Source organism: Pygoscelis adeliae, unplaced genomic scaffold (assembly GCF_000699105.1).
Source record: "Pygoscelis adeliae isolate BGI_AS28 unplaced genomic scaffold, ASM69910v1 Scaffold126, whole genome shotgun sequence".
Classification (NCBI taxonomy): Eukaryota; Metazoa; Chordata; class Aves; order Sphenisciformes; family Spheniscidae; genus Pygoscelis; species Pygoscelis adeliae.
In genome coordinates, this window is record NW_008824896.1 from 823,974 (window position 1) to 840,004 (window position 16,031).

A 16,031-nucleotide genomic window follows, 5' to 3' on the forward strand; every position below is an offset into this window, starting at 1 on the left:
GAAGGGCGGCGGGGGGGCCACCGTTAGGGCCCACCCCGCTGAGGCGGGGGGCCCTCAGTCACTTGGGGGGGGGGGGTCCCCCTTTCCCGCCTGTGCCCGTTGCCCCGGTCCCTGACAGGATTTCTCACCACCATGGCTTTGAGGAGCATCTCGGGGCGGGGGCGCACGTAGGTAATCGCGGGCACCCCGAGGCCGAGGGGCCGGTGAAGCGGGTCCCTCCCCGAGAAGGGGTGCTCGAGGAGGAGATTTTAATATAACGTGTTTTGTTACATTGGGCCTGTTGAGGAGGCTCGTCTCCAGGCCCGTGAGGAGAGCTAGGAGAGCTGTTGGGGTTGCTGGGGAATGCTGCTTTTAGTAGGGGATGAGGTTGTAAATGCTGAAATCACAGCTGGAAAACGCAAGTGTCTTAAATGTGGACTCCATCTTAATTTTTAGTATACTGAAAACGTGGAGGTATTTAATTTGGCCGTCATCTTATGTTGATGTACTGAAGCAAAAATAGGTAAAATTCATAGCCCTTCTCCACAAAGCTAGATCTGTTCCAGAAATAGTTGTGATTCCTCATTTATTTGTTTATTTGGCATGCTTTCTTAAGCGCTGAAATAGGGGTAATGTGGAAAAAAGAGCTCTTAAGATACTGTCAGAAAACAACTGGTTTTTAATTCCCTGTTAGTCCTTAAAACTGGTTTCAGACTTCAGTGGCTTAGATAGCTGTACAGGTTCTGGGTTTGGTCTGTGTATTTTTAATATAACTTATGCTTTCCTTGACCAACACTACTTTTTGTGTTTCAGTTCACAGAAATGATGTCTCTTGATATATCTGATAGTGCTCAAATCTATGCTGCGTTTGTGGTATACCTGGACCTCTTAGAAGGTAATTCAATGAAGTGACTGGATAGACATCTCAACAAATGTATTTGCCTTTAGGTGCTTAAAGTTTGTGTACTAGCAGGACCAGCCACAAAAGTCCCTGGCATTCTTTTTGAAACTTAAGGCAGTGATGGTTACCTAAGAAACAGATGGTATTTTGGCACTGAAGATTTCTATCCTGTGCCTACTGGAGCCTTTACGAAGATTAGGACCTATTTTGTCCAGCAGTTACAGGTGTTCCAGGGCAAAGATATTTGGCATGGAAAAAAGCAAAAGAGGAGTAGGGGGAGGAGAAGGGACATAGAAAGGTGAAGTTACAAGTTCAGTGGTTGTGCTGGTAATAGAGTCCTCATTTGTAGATTAGTGTCAAAGTTACTAAATCATAATATTTCACTGAGGTTACCATTTGGCAAATGGCTGATGTGTGCTGGCCTGATTAGGATGCTGTTTTCTGGAAAGAGCAAGGAATCCTATAGGAAAGAAGATAATTTGGAAGTCTGGTGGCAATAATTATGACAAATGCTGTGTAGTCTTCTGGTGTCTTGTAAGAGTGGAGCAGAATTATGTGATGTATAAAGTTTTGCCTGCGAGTCTCCCAAGTTGGCTTTATTGAAAAGGCAACGTGTGTAGGCAGGCAGCCAGCCTAATAAAAATACTTCAGTTCGTCTTGGAGGCTGGTGGTTCTCAAGGTCAGGGAAAGGAGGAATTTTACAGGCCAGAAAGCACTGTGTCTGTTATTGTTACACTTCTGAAGAAAATGCCTTAATAGGCTTTAAGAGAAGGCTCCTGTAGTTCTGCAACGAAAACTTTTAGCCTTATCCCTTCAAGCAGAAGGAGAGAACTGTGTATCATCAATAATCATGCTTTTAGCACCTGCTCCTTCACAGTTTAGGGTACTGATAAAGTTCAAATTTGGATTACAGTTTTATGCTGCGGATGACAAAGATGTTTTTTGTCGTCTTTTTGCCTTTTTGAAACAAAGCTTTGTCAGACAGATCCCTATTCACCATCAATCAGTGTAGCTCTGGAGCAGTACTGCTCCCGTGGGTTTCTTCAACAGGATTGTTCCTCAGAAGGGGAACTTGGCAGTTGAATGGGGTAGTTGTCTCATGAGAAATCTCCTGTGAGGAGAGGGAGGGAAAACAGAACCTAAGATGTTAACTTAAATACCAGATTTGATATTTGAATGATTAAAATGTGTGTCTTCTGTTCTGTTCCTTCTCATCAATGGTAAACCTTTCTAGGGAGAAACTGGCATGAAGTGAAGCATGTCGGAGTAGCAGAACTGCAACTCGTATGTTTACACGCACGTGAAAGAGAGCAGGACAGTCTCCAAGTGATGGTGCCGGTACCAGTGCACATATCATTAAGTCATGAGAGGTGAGGATGTGGTCAGTGTTTGGCTCACGTTACCAGTAAGACCAAATGAAGAGTAGATATATTTAACAGGCTGCTGATGACTTGGTCAAGAGGGGAAGGGGTGGGAAACAAAAGAGTATCAGAGGAAAGCAATATCTCAGCCTGTGAGCAGAGTTATTTTGGGTGCTGCAAACATACACGCAAAGTTGAGATTTCTTTAATTTCCTAAGCTGCATCAGTCTCTGCTTCTCCCTCCGTGAAAGTGGTATGCCTTTGATGTCAGCTTCCCACAGCAACTGACTCCTTCTGCTGATAAACACTTCATGTTGTTTAGAAGTTGCATATGCTGTAGGAAATACCAACGGATATCAAAGTATGTGTTTGAGAGACGAGGTTAGAATACAAGACCTTCACAGCTTATGTATTGAACATTCTTGTGCTGCATTTTGTAGTCTGGGAAATCTAGCAATACTTTTTGTGTCACTGGGCTTTAAAGTACCTAACAGGAAAGAAATCCTCTCGGACCTGTCTAAGAATAAACTTTTTTAAATTGTCGAATCTATGGATAAGCCTGGTGTGTTTGGTTTGCTTTTTTGTTTTGAAAGTATAATTTGGCTACTTTCAATCGGAAACTCCTCTTACTTATCCGGACTCCCATGTGTAACTGTCCCTTGAGCTGTGATTTTTTTGACTTACTTTCCTTACATGTGCAAGAAGTAATTCTCAAGCGGAGGACAATGCAGCTATGCCTTTGTGATATTACAGATATTTGCACCCTAGAGAAATTCTGCTTCAGTAATTTTACAGTGTATTTTAACTGGCCCTTAGAGCAGCCTCAAACACACAGTATGATTTACTCTCTGATAATGGCTGCCTTGTCTTGCTGATGTTTGCAACTCTTTCCTATGATGTCTCTGAAGACCTGAACTATTTCAGCTGCATCATATGGTAGTACATTGTTCAATTTCTTCTGTTCCTACTCTTGCTAGGAGTGTGTGCTCAGAGCTGGTTTTACAGATCTTGCTAGTGTTTGCTATTTCCTCTTGCTCTGTTGGCAGCAGCCTGACACAGTAGTAGGTAGCTAATGAATTGCATTTAGCAGATGTGTGTGTGTGCTCTAGGAATGATGTTTTAGACATGCTATGGGTTTTGCTTTTTTTTAGGTTTTAGAAGTAACAGATCGGTCTCTTGCAAACAGACTTCCATCTTAATTCTGCTATGTGTTTTCCTAAGAGAATATTTTCAGAGACAATTCATTTGTGAAGGGGAAGAAAATGACTTACTAGATATCGATGGATTTGAGTGATATCTGTGTGCTGAAAAAAATCTTCTATTTGCAAATATTCATCAGTCACTCTTGTGCGCTTGGTCTTATAGAGAAATACAGTGTGATCTCCACAACAGCAGAAAGCTATTGAGAAGTCTTGCAGAATGAAATGCTGAGTGTCATTCAGCCTCTCTGCAAGAAGCAGATCACTGTGTGTGTGAAGGGGACACATTGCTATTCACAGTTTGAAATAGATTTTAGGTGGGAAAAGAAGGCAGCAAATTAGGACATGGGATCTCTGAGGAATTATGCTTATGTGCGTAATTTGTGAGTTGTTGTGCTTGTTTAATGTAGTAGGTTTCCACCTAGGTTGGAAACTTTGATTCCTGGCATTGGATCAATGCCAGCAAGTATGTTCTAATTGGCTTTTAATGATGGTGAGATATTGCACTGCATACATGTCCTATCTTTTACTGTTTCATTGGGGCTTTTCATTTGGAGCCTCTGAACTTGTTTGTACTGTGGTGATACTGTTTGCTCTGCTTCTGGCACCAGTGCGGATGGAATCCATTACTGGAAGGATGTGTGTAGAGAAGCAAAGAGTGAATGCATCACATTGACTAAAAGTACAGTTTGTGACTAGGTTTTGCTACAGAGCAACTACATAGAGCGTGTTGTCACTAAAATGAGCTGAATACCAGGCTGTAATGCTGGGTGAGTCCATTAAAGCCTGTATGTGCTCGATAGTCATAGATGTTGTCAGGCAGGAAGATCGTATATGCTTGTATTTGTGTTATTGAATGTGCCTATGCATGCTTGACATCTCATTAGCAGGTCACCACTGATCAGAGGGGCCTGGTCTGTCTTCATAGAGAAAGGACAGTATCAATTCCTCGGCTCCTTTGCTGGAACAGTAGGCAAAAAACAGGGGGTATAGACAATAAGTGTAGCTCAAAGTTACATAGAGTTGAGGGATGCCATTAAAAAGGCATCCTACAGAAGGAGTTGGAAACAGTATTACAGTACTACTGCCTCTTTGTTCTGACAATGATGAATGTTTTGTTGTTGTGATTGTTGATAGCAGGCGGCTTGTTAGGTATATGGTATCTTAAATGATATTTTCTCACTTGACTTACCAAGCTATAAGTAGATGGGAAAGCTTTTGTACTTAGCTACTTTGCCGTTTTGTTCAAAGCAGTGCTTTGGGTTTTTGTGTTACCTGCTAAAGGTAGAGGAAGAGGTATTAGTACAAGTGAATACAGTTCACTTAATGTTGAAAGTAAGCCATTGGAGGGGGTTGGGAAGGTGAAAATGTTCTGTCCTCATTGCTGGGCCTGGAAATGTGCAACTGCAAAAGCAACTAGCAAATGGCAGCATTTATGGGCAGCATTTCTTTGCTTAACCAGTGAGGCCTGGGTAGGGGCTGCAGGGGTGGTTTTTCCTCTCAGAGCCACTTCAGCCAAGCTCTGCCTTCTCAGGTGTCTCTTGAAGATTCTTGCTTGGCTGACAGAGGAGTGTGTCCTTAAAAGGCCATAGTAAAGTTGCTGTGGAAATTATCAGCAAGACACCTAAGCAAATGATAAATATGTGCCCCACAAAAAAAATAATCTGCTCAATGTTTTTTAGCCTATTATAAGATTTCATCATGTCCAGTTTATGCATGACAGTTAACTGCTTAAGGCAAAAGATGTTCTGCTTACTAAGCTCACTGTCCACTTCTACAAACAGCTTGATGGAAGCTGATCATCCTGCCCTGCTGTTGTAAGGCTGCACAGGAACTTGCTGAAATGCAAAATAATGGGGTCTGGAGCAAAGTGACCACCAATGCAAACGGTGGTCTCAGACAATGTGAGAAGTGGCTTCATGCTGGGCGTGCATGCTCTTAGAGTGAAGATAGTTGAATCTTCTGTGAGTAAAGACCTGCAGAATAAGAGGCAACTTCTGTCTGTCTTGGACCACTCCCTCAACCACACTTAGCTGGCTGAGGTTTGGAGAACCTTGTGTTTGTACGCCTTTGAATTTAGCAGTGATTCATACTTGCAGGAGGAATTCGTAGGTCCATTGGCTGGGACGTGTTTGCTGTTCACTACTGCAGGTGACATCTTGGTGCACACCGAGTACCTAACTGCCAGTACATTCCAGAATTGTGGCCCCCCAAAGGGGATGAAGCAGTTAAGTACAGGTAGTCCTGCTTCAAAGCTGGCAGAAATGTCTTGTATAAACCAAGCTCAGCAAGTGTAGGAGAGCTCACAGTGTTGACAGCTGGATTTTCTAGATAGCCTTGAAAGCCTTGATCCTTCCAAGGGTCAGGGAGTTAGATGCTGGATCTAATGGAACTATGTGCTGTCTGCCCTAGGCAAATAACATTGTCTAAGCAAAATGTTACTAATAAACAGTCAGATTAAGTGATACGTCACTGCCCTGTTTGTTTTTTGTATGCAAGTGTTAGAAATTAAGAATGAAGTCAGTTGCATGAGGTTATGGAGGCTGCAAAGTTTGTTTTAGGCTAAGAGGGAAAGGGTTATTTTGTTAAAATGGTAACTTAATTTTGAAAAAGAGTGCATAAATGTTTCATTTTAAAGTGGAGAAGCATCTTCAGAAGCAAAGCTGAGGACTGGAAGCGATTTATCGTCTTCTAAATCTGTAGTTAGTGAAATAGATTTTCCTCTAATCTGAAGTGGTTTTGCTTGTAAGAAGCACTGTTATTTTAAATGCACTGGAAGTGTGGCATGTTCCTTATCTTGCATCCTCTTCACAGTTTTATCAGTAGCTCTTCTGCTATAAGCATTATTTACATTTATTCATACAGTAAATGGCACATTGAAAGTGTACGTAATGGCTTCTAAATGCAAACTATTAATAGTTTAAAAGTGATTGATGTGGCTCATACAACTGAGTTGGTTATGCAGTACTATGATTGAACGTCCTATAGTTTGTGTATCTTGCAGAACTTTGCTGAATTCTGATTCCTCCCTTTTGCATGATTTGTCTTGTTTCCTTTTTCGACTTCCATGGAAAAAAGGGCTTTATATTCCTTGGGGTTTCAATTCCTTTTCCTGACCAGTGAGGCATGTGGGTTTTCCTTAGTTTTATTCTTTTTTTCCATTACAAAAACATGAGTTTCTTCCAGCATCCCATGTTCCTGTAGTTTGGAAACAAATCCCAAGAAATAGTGGTGTCCATTTACACCTCCCACCACCACCATGTGCTTTTTCCCATATATTTCAAGGCACTAAGTTAATCTAGCTGCAGGGCAGGCAGCAATGTCTGGAGCAGTGTTCCTGATGGTGAGCCATGCTGCGCTGTTTTTGTAGTCCTGGCTAAATTCAAGGTATATGTGCTATAAAAACAAGGTATTTATGTTTCCTCTGCCTTGGTTCTCTTGTCACGGGCCTGTCTGAACAAGTCTGGTACAATGGCGCGCTCCAATGCACAGCGTAATGATCTCTGTAGCGGTACAGAGACCAACTTGTGTTGACTCTCCAGCCCTGCCTTGCATGGAGGGAAGGGAGCTGGGCTGGCCAAGCCTGCAATGAATTATTCATCCAAGTATAAAGGGCAGATTGAAAGCCTTTGGCTTTTATGGTATGGAAGGCAGTAGTTCCATTTCAGCTCAATGGAGCACTATGCAACCTCCATAAAACTACTCTGAGCTTTCAGTGTTGCCACTGCTTCTCAGAGGTACTTGCATGGGATGTATCACTGAAATACTCTTTTGTTTGTCACAAAACTTCCTGCCCATGTTATCTTTCCTTTATGACTGTTCTTTTTTGGTTTTTTGGACAGTCAATTAAAACCTCAAGCTACAGTTGCCTGAAGTTCACCAGTCATATACCTGTTTCTTTCTCTGGAGCAAAAAGGGCAATATTATTTTGTTAGAAGCAGATCATTAGGAAAGATGGTACAGATTTCTGATGTGTGTTGAAGGCCCACCTAGTATGAAAGTCTTTTGTTAATAAAAAAATTAAGATGGGGGAAAGATGGAAATTTCCCCTCTTTTCTTTGGTTGGATTTGTATGGACTTCTTTTGTTTTGTTGTTGGGTTTTGTTTTGTTTTTAAGCTATTAATTGCAACAGTAATAGAAGACCAGGTAAGTTCACTGTTGCCATTTAGTTTGAATGCAGCAGTAAAGGCAGATGCAGGATGACATTCATAGTGCTGTTACCTTAGGTGCAGTGGTCCTTGCATGATGTTAAGTAAGTTAAACCTGCTCTTACGACTAATTCTTTAGTAGAAAAAAGCAATCCCTACCGAATGTAGTTTGTAGGTATCTAGAAAGCCTTTTCTAAAGCCCTTTTTCTGATGCAGAGGGCTTTAGAAATGCCAGCTCTTTACTTTGGATAACAGTGTCTCCTTCAGTATTTGAGATTAAATCCTTTTCATCTCCTGCAATGTGAGGTGAATAGGAGTTTGCTTCCTAGATGGAAACTAAGGGCTTCATCCTACTTGCATTTGGCTTGGTGGGAGGAGATCCTAGCTTGCAGCAACCATGCAGACACCATCAGTTTTTAGAGATGGGTTTTCAAGCTATTTTGAAAATTTTGGACTGTATGATCTGCCACAGATGAGAATTCTTATTTAAAAAAAAAATATTTATTCTTATTCTATTTATGGGACTTAAATAAAACTTTCCGCTGTTTCTTGTGGTGTCTGTATTCCCCTAGCTTATGTATGTTATTTTCCTTTTACAGTGCCTTTGTTTGAGACATACCTTTTTGTGTGGGAAACCTAAAGCTTTTGTGTTGCCTGTTTTAACATTCAATGGCTTTTCTTCATGGGGAGGGAGAGAGAATGGAAAGGAGTGGTTGCAGGATATTTTAACTCATAGACTTCTCACTGTGCATGTAGCAGCACGCACACCTGATTGCTCTGTGCACTTTCTTGGGACTCTAGATGCATTTTAGTTTTCACCAGGTAGTCATTGGCATAAATCCCGAGAGGGTGGCATATATAGGGTTGACTGTCCCTGATCTTCCTAGTCAGGCTGAGCCTGTGGATGAGCAAGTCTAAGGCGATGAACAAGGCAGAGCCTGTGGATGAACATATACTAAGATGACTGAGTATTGTGTTGTACAGTGTCCTTCAGGAGATGACAAAGTGAAATGGTGCATTCTTCCAACATAGGCTTTACTTGAGACTGTATTGAAAACATGCTAAGCTTTTATTCAGACACTGCAGAACAGTATTAACTTTCTCAGCTGCACCTTTTCTCATGTTAAGTCTCTACATTCTGCTTAAAACTTTGTCTAGCCGGTGGAGTGGGCATACCTGAATGCCTGTTGAAAAGGAGGAACCAGGTAGAGCCAGTTCATGCCAAATGCTTGACACCACAGCCTCTGTGGGGTTCACGCTGTTGGAGCATGGCCTGTAAAGGCTGGGGAACCAAAACCAGAGTCATAGTGGACCCCTTGGTATCAATGGGAACAATGTTTGCAGAATGTGTCCTAACACAGCTGTGACTCATGAGGAAGAGGCTGGTCAGGATGCTGGTGAGTGGAGGTTACCAAGACTGTTGGTGGAGTATGCCAAAGTACTGGATGTATTGAATTCCCCTGTTCCAGAGGCTTCTAATATTTGACACTTGCAGAAACATTAAATCCATTTTTACTTAAGCAGAAGCAATCGTTTATAACTGATGTCACTTGTATGGTGTAGCAGATGTACTGGTCATTAAGGAGCTTATCTGTAACCATTAACTTAGTAAATTAAGTCAGCTAGCTCTGTTGGGGGGTGGTGTTACATACAGGCTTCTTGTTTAGGACTTCATTTTAGTCATTGAATGCAGCTGTTGTGTGATGTGCTGTGAAGACGTGCTGTGAGATGGGCAGCCTAGAGGGCTGTATCTCTTGAAATAAAGGCTTCTAACCTTGCTTGTTTAGGCAGTCAAACATGCACTCCTTTGAATTTCAGAAGGCCAAGAACACCTCTTGCTTTTTTTTTTTCATAGACAGTGTTAGATACATCAAAAGGATTAAAAAACCTATACCTTTCCTGCAATATTTCATCTTTCTGTTCATGGCAGGTAGCAAGTGCAGTGAAATCAGCACAAACCCAGATGTTCACTGACTCCTTCTTTGAAATGTCTGCTGTTGCAGAGAAACTTTCTGAACATGCTGGATGCAGAGGCTAACAGTGATGCCTTCAGGGGAGGAGAGGAAACGCAGGCATCTGACACAGACTTCCTGAATTCCAAAGCTTATTCTTTTAAAAGATACCCTCTCATTAATCCGCAGATGACCTGCATTGCATTATGGCTAGTTGTGGTATGCATGAATGAGAGCTCTTGTTTCGGGGCTGCCTGTGTTGAGAAAAGGGGGAAGAGGAGAATCTTGCATTTGCAATTGTAATTCTTTATGACGATAGAGGCTGATTCCCCATGTGCAGTGGAAAGCGTTGGACTCCGTGGACAGCAGTGTTAGCAGATCATCCTGAGGCAATGGCACATCTTTGCTCTTTACCTAAAGCCTGAAACTCAGCCCCCTGAAAAGTAAGTCAGAGATGCAAAGAAATGTCATGAATCTGTTGTCAGGACCTGGCCGCTTTTGGGATCATGGTGCATCTTCTAAGTCTAAGTGCTAAAAGGGGGGAAATAAAGGTTCAGGTGTCTGCTTGACAGTATAAGAAAAATCGTGATTGATGGGAAATCTAGATCTAAGGTGTCACCGTTACATCCACCCCCCTAATAGACTAGGAAGAGAAACGGTGACAGTTACTAAAGAAAATATGAAGGAGCTTCTGCCCTGACTGACAGGTGAATACAGGCGACTGCCTGAGTCTGCTTCCAGATACGGGACTGTCCACACTCAACACAAGTTTGGTTTCTTTGGGTCCCAAAATCTCTCTTCTGGGTAGCTGTGCTATTTTATTTGGCTTTTTATTGTTATTTCTATTTCACATTCCCAGGAGACAGAGCAAGATTAATATCCACTGCTTCATAAAAGCCATGGGTAGTTCTTTCCTCACTGGGTCTCTGCCAGTAGCCTGGCCTCATCATTGACTACTTATTCAGAGCTTCCTCCAGACACAAGCTACTGAGGTGTGACAAGTGGATTCTTGCTCTGTGCAAGTGTAGCGTGTCTGGAAGGACATCTGGAATCCTTTCCCAGGCCCTCGTCACCCGCCAGAGCTACAGCAAGACATTGTGGTGCTGGAGATACCCCTAAAGAGGGGCTGGAAGTGACAAGAGCAAAAGGTGTGCAGCATCAGCACAGACGTACAGCGCTTCACTGCTGTGCTTTAGACATTCAGTTCATTTGTCCTTGCTTACTGCGGTCCTGGTGCCTGCTTGTACACCTGTGATTCACTTGGTACTTGCTAGTGCAACTCCAGCAGGCACATGACCCCTCTCACTAGGTAGTGCTTTCACTGGAAGGCATTGCTGTATTTGAGGCATTGCTCATAGTGGAATGCATTTCTTGTTGCAGAGCACCTCCATCCATGAATTGCCTACAGCTTTGGAAGGCAGGCTTGCGTTTATGCTCTCCTTAATACCCATGGCGCAGTTAGTGTTCCCACAGCAAGGCCCTGAGTCTGTGGCACCTGCCCAGTAAACACGTGCAGACAAAGCAGTGGCAGGGAGCAGAGAAGTTAATGTCACATTGCTTGAAGTATGAGTCTTTTGCAGGTGTCTCTCTTCTGCCAGTGGCCAATACTGTATCTCTTTGCTTACTTGTTCTCTTGTTATGAAATGTGCTGATGGTAGAAGGACCAGAATATGGCTTTTCACAGCCTTGGTATCTCTGTTGCATGAAGTGACTAACTAACTATATTGTATTGCCTTGTCTTGCATTATATGTGGGCCAGTAGTGAAAGCAAAAGAAAAGGCACTACTGAATTTAGCCAAGTTGAATTACGAACAGTTCAGAACGCAGATGGATACTTAAGAGGGTCACAGGCTTAATGGCATAGGCTTTCCAGGCTGCTGCTTATTCTCTGCCGCTTTCCATTTGGCTTTTATTAAGGGAGTAAAGAGGTCTGGAAGGAAGATGATGATTAAAGTTTGAAAGCTGATGCATTTAGAAAGAGTCTTATTTTCAACTACAGTTCCCAGCTTCAGAAAAGCATGTTTTCTGGTGAATGATATCTCAGGGGCACATGAAGTGAGGGATGATTTTTCCCACTGCATAGCTGACCTCTCCCCAGAGCGTAACCTGTCCTGGCAACCCCAGATGAGCCCTATGGCACCCAAGCTTTAGGTGAAGGAGAAAGCAAGCATTTCCACAGGGAGCTATGGGGAGTGTTACTGTTCTGCCCCTGGGCACTGTACTCCTTCAGTACTTGCTCCCCAGTCAGAACAGTAATAGGAGGACTCCAGGAATCAGTGTTGTCCTCAGCTCTGAATTGAAAAGCAACTGGCATGTTGTTATTAAAATAAGCTGAACAGGAAAAATTACATAACTTTGTCTTGAATTTTTAAGGAAGACATTATTTATGCTGACTATCTTGAAGAACGTTAGTCTTGTGGCTTCTAGTCTAGACAGCGAGGTAGAGAAACCTGGCTTCGGTTCCTGGGTCTTCCACAGTCTGGCAGAGAACTGTAGCACAGAGACTGGAAGACTTACCTCTACGAATGGAACAAGTCTTAATTATTTTATTCTCTAATTGAACGCCATGTGTTATTCAATTAGATAGATTTTTTTTTTTTAATCTAATGAAAACAAGGCCATTAGAGATTGCCATGCTATGATTGTGGTAGTTGAAGGACGGTTGAAGCACGTGCACAGTACTACACCTAAGCAAAGCTTAGAAGTATGCATTGAGCCATTTCCAGCAGAGATGTATGTCACTGAGTATATTTTTATAAGATTCTTTATTTGATTTTGTTGCTTGATTATATGACTTTGGATTTTTATTAAAACAGATATTATACTTTCTTTAGTGAAGATAAATTTGCAGAATAAAACCAGGCTGAATAAAAATAGCAGTGGTGCTCTTCTACCTTTGTGCCATTGTTAGGTGGTTGTGGACTGCTTTCTAACCGATTTGTTTCCTCTTCTAGGATAAGAGAAATCATAAAGAAAGCGTCTCTCCCACAAGATGATCCTGACACCCCGCTGTCAGTTACCTTGGCTATAGTTGAGTCAGATTCCACAGTAGTCTACTACAAAATGACTGATGGCTTTGTAATACCAGATCCTCCTGACGATACTGAAGATGTGGACAATAAACAGTGGAGAAAGAAAAGAAAGAAGCTTTTCAAATGATTAAGACAAACAGGCTTTTCTTGAACTACTGTCCTCAAACCTAAACAAATCCAGGAACTTATGTATGTAAATAAGTAGTGTGCTAGTCTGCCGTCTGCATATCAAGCATCTGTTCAGGGAGAATGGAGCCTTGTGCAGCTGCACTGTAATCAAATGCCATTTAAAGTATGAAATGGGTCACGCTTTTGAGACAGATTGCTCCCGACTAATAAATATTCTTGTGAGATGTTTCCAAAGCTAGTCTCTCCTTTATACCTGTTCAGGTACATAATAGAATAAACACATTCTTACCCATATTGTAAATACCGATTAAAGGTAAATCTTAAGGGTTTCTGGCAGGAGTACTGATACTAAGTTAAGCACTTTGTAGTTTACAGAGTGTTTTTGTCTTAACACTGTCAGAAGCGCTCATGCTACCTCCCAGGTTACATTTCTGAATGCTAACTTCTTTCCTCTGCTTTTTGGAGAAGAGATTCCCCCCCCCCCGGAACACTTTATTTTAATTTTTTCTCTGCAGAGGGAAAACTGACTATAGCAATACCAGAGGCTACTAGAACAAAGTGTAAATTAGTAAAGAGGGGCCTCTGGATCTGCCTGAAGAACCTACGAGCAGCGGCCAGCCCTTCATATGGAGGTAGGTTATGACTGGATCGACCACAGCTGAAAGTGTTGACCCAGGGTAGTGTTACCCACGTAGCTGAATGCGCACCATGCTAAAGATCATGATCCAGGAACGCCACCAGGCGCTTGTTCCACATACAGTGTTGGACGACTGTCTAAGAACCAAAGGTACCTTGTATTCGCATCCCAGTGCAATGAAGTTGTCTAAATGGTGCCCTGCCCTGTCCTTGGGTTTCCTGTCTGTGAAATAGCTTCAACTTGCTTTTAGTGCTTCACCATGATGTTAGTGCTTAAAGCTCTCTGAAGAGGAGCACGAGAACGGGGCATGTTTTTATCTGTCACCAAAGTATGTCACCTTCTATGCTACGAGTGAACACCAGCTGTTACCTGCTTCTTGTAGCAATCAGAGAATTGTAATTTCTAGGGGTTTGGGGTTTTTTTTGGACATAGCTTCTGCTTGTTAAACTGGCTGCCCAAGAGGTGCTTCAGCTAGGAGTAAGTTAAGAGGAAAAAAACCTGACTTTCAGTTTCTTCTATGGGAATTTTCCATGTCTTTCACATAGAAATCTTCTTCAGGTTAAACAGTTTCTTGGCGATCAAATAGCATCCCAGAAGCAGCTTCGTGAGTACACAAATGTCCATATGACATTTGTGTGGCCAAGGACCACACATTCAAAACTGGAAGCACAAGAGCTCTTTTTTGCATGGGTATAAGAATGGGAGAGAATCCAAAAAAACAGGCTGGAAATGAAAGGCCATTTAAGCTTCAGTATCCCTATGACTAGAGTAGATGTTTTTATGGTTGCGGAGTTTGAACCTAGTTTAGCCAAATGTGCTAGGAGGCAGAACGGTCTAGCAGGGAGAGCCCAGGGCGGGAAGGCCTTCGCACCCTAGGTGACGGTAGGCGTTGCGTTTGGGTGCTAATCCTGCAAGTGTTTCACAGGCACCTAGTCTGGGCGTGGGAGGCAACTGCTTTTCTGCTTGGTCTGACTTCATTCCTCTCGGGGTGTTCCTGGGCTTGCAGCACACAGTCATGCCGCCCAGCTTTGACAACAAACTTGGAGGAGAAGGGTGCACTGTCACCCAGAGCTCTGCATGGCACCTCCAGACAAAGGGGGAAACATCTTCTATCAGCTTCGCCACTAGCACCATCGCCCAGGGGTGACTTGGGGAACTTAATCTATGGGGAACAGGCTGCTGTGCATGCTCAGGTGCTTTGCTGAGCCCATCCCAGCCTCACTAATCCAGGAAGCTACTCAGAGCACGTGAGCAACTTTCTGATACTGTCCCTTGCACTAGTGCTATTTTTTTCATCTTTTTGTTAGTAGTATTTCTCACTGCTGTATGCTATGACAGTACTGTTTCTTACAACTAGCTCCTCACGTGTGAGCTGTGGTTCACTGAGGTGAGAGCTTTGGCAGCTAATACCAGCTCAGAAAGGTTTGCTTCTGGCACTTTTTGTTTTCAGCTATTAACCTGATCCTACGTAGGCTGAGCTTGGATGGGTTATAACTGTATGGATGTGTACCCAGATCTGTTAGAATAATTGGACAAGCCAGACACAAGGCTGTGTATGTTTTGATGCAGTTGGAAACAAAATGGTTGCTTTTTTTCCCTGTACAGCAAGGGGAGACCATGGGTCTGTGGGCTTCAGTCATGGAGAAAGGCAAAGAAAAATTCTCTCTTTCTCAGTCTTGCTCCCTTCATGGAGGAAAAACATAATTTTATTTTGGTCTGATGCCATACTGCCTTAAGAGGGTACCTGTGTGCTGACTCCTGACATGCTGTGTTTGACCTTAACGTCAATATTTCATTTACTGCTTATTCCATAAAGTAAATCTTACACTTTGCTAGGCTACATAGCACCAGGTAAATTGTCCTTGTTATAAGCTGTTAAATACTTCAGCCCCAGTGTGAGCATGTGCTGGAAAAGAGCTGGTTTTGTGTGAAGGTGGCTGTAACAAATGCTACATGTTGCAGAATTTATGTTTAAGCGACGCTTAACCCCGAAAGCAAATTCTTTTGCATTTGCTTCAATTTCTGGGATGTACTGCCATTTTGCAGTTTGCTGCATGACTGATGCTTGGCTTTTCTCCTTAATTTTATTATTTCTAGGCACAGAAAGAGGGGCATAACTTGAGCCTCCTTTTCTATACACTGAAAACTGCTTGCCCAGTCTTGAGAAGCTGTGTTGGAGAAACTGTGTCCGGAGGCTTTGATTTCTGCCATGTGTCCTACTGAGAAATGATTATATAGGCCTTTTTCCAGCCTCCTTAGATTCTGGTGGTTCTTTATTTCTAAGGGAAAAAAAGAGAAGAATAAATAATATCACTGCACTGTTTGTGCCATATGTATTACAATGTAAATAAGGGGATGTTAAATGAGTTCAGAGCCAGCTGTGCTGTTCTTTACATTCCACTGAAGTATTTCTCTGTGTCAATTCAACAGCACACAGCCCAGAGCCTCTGGTGTTCCAGACACTGAATAAAGATGGGAAGAGTCTTCCCTTAGAAGTGTATCAGTTCAGAGCAGTAGCGCATTAACATTCCTAAATCCATAGTGTCTTGGTGCTGTGCCTAAAGTATTCAAACATTCCTCTGCTTTAAGTGTTTGTGAGACATCTGTAGAAGCATGAGCCTTGACATCTGGCCTGATCACCTTTGCAAATTCATCTCTTTTTTCAGTCCAGAAGACTTTACAGGCTACATCT

The 16,031-nt window shown here is 42.5% G+C and overlaps 1 protein-coding gene across 1 annotated transcript; it reads left to right on the forward strand.

Moving 5' to 3' along the window:
* The first annotated feature begins 798 nt into the window (after positions 1 to 798).
* Positions 799 to 12,920, forward strand: TSEN15 (TSEN15 tRNA splicing endonuclease subunit). The gene is made up of 3 exons (XM_009324638.1): positions 799 to 874; positions 2,115 to 2,250; positions 12,496 to 12,920. Exons 1-3 carry the CDS (start codon positions 802 to 804, stop codon positions 12,698 to 12,700), a joined length of 414 nt encoding a protein of 137 aa, XP_009322913.1. The 5' UTR covers positions 799 to 801; the 3' UTR covers positions 12,701 to 12,920.
* Positions 12,921 to 16,031: the final 3,111 nt, after the last annotated feature.

Coding starts and splice junctions, on each gene's coding strand:
- TSEN15 (XM_009324638.1), top strand. CDS start 802: ATGATGTCTCTTGATATATCTGATAGTGCTCAAATCTATGCTGCGTTT. Junction 875..2,114: donor ATACCTGGACCTCTTAGAAG/GTAATTCAATGA, acceptor AAACCTTTCTAG/GGAGAAACTGGCATGAAGTG. Junction 2,251..12,495: donor ATATCATTAAGTCATGAGAG/GTGAGGATGTGG, acceptor TTCCTCTTCTAG/GATAAGAGAAATCATAAAGA.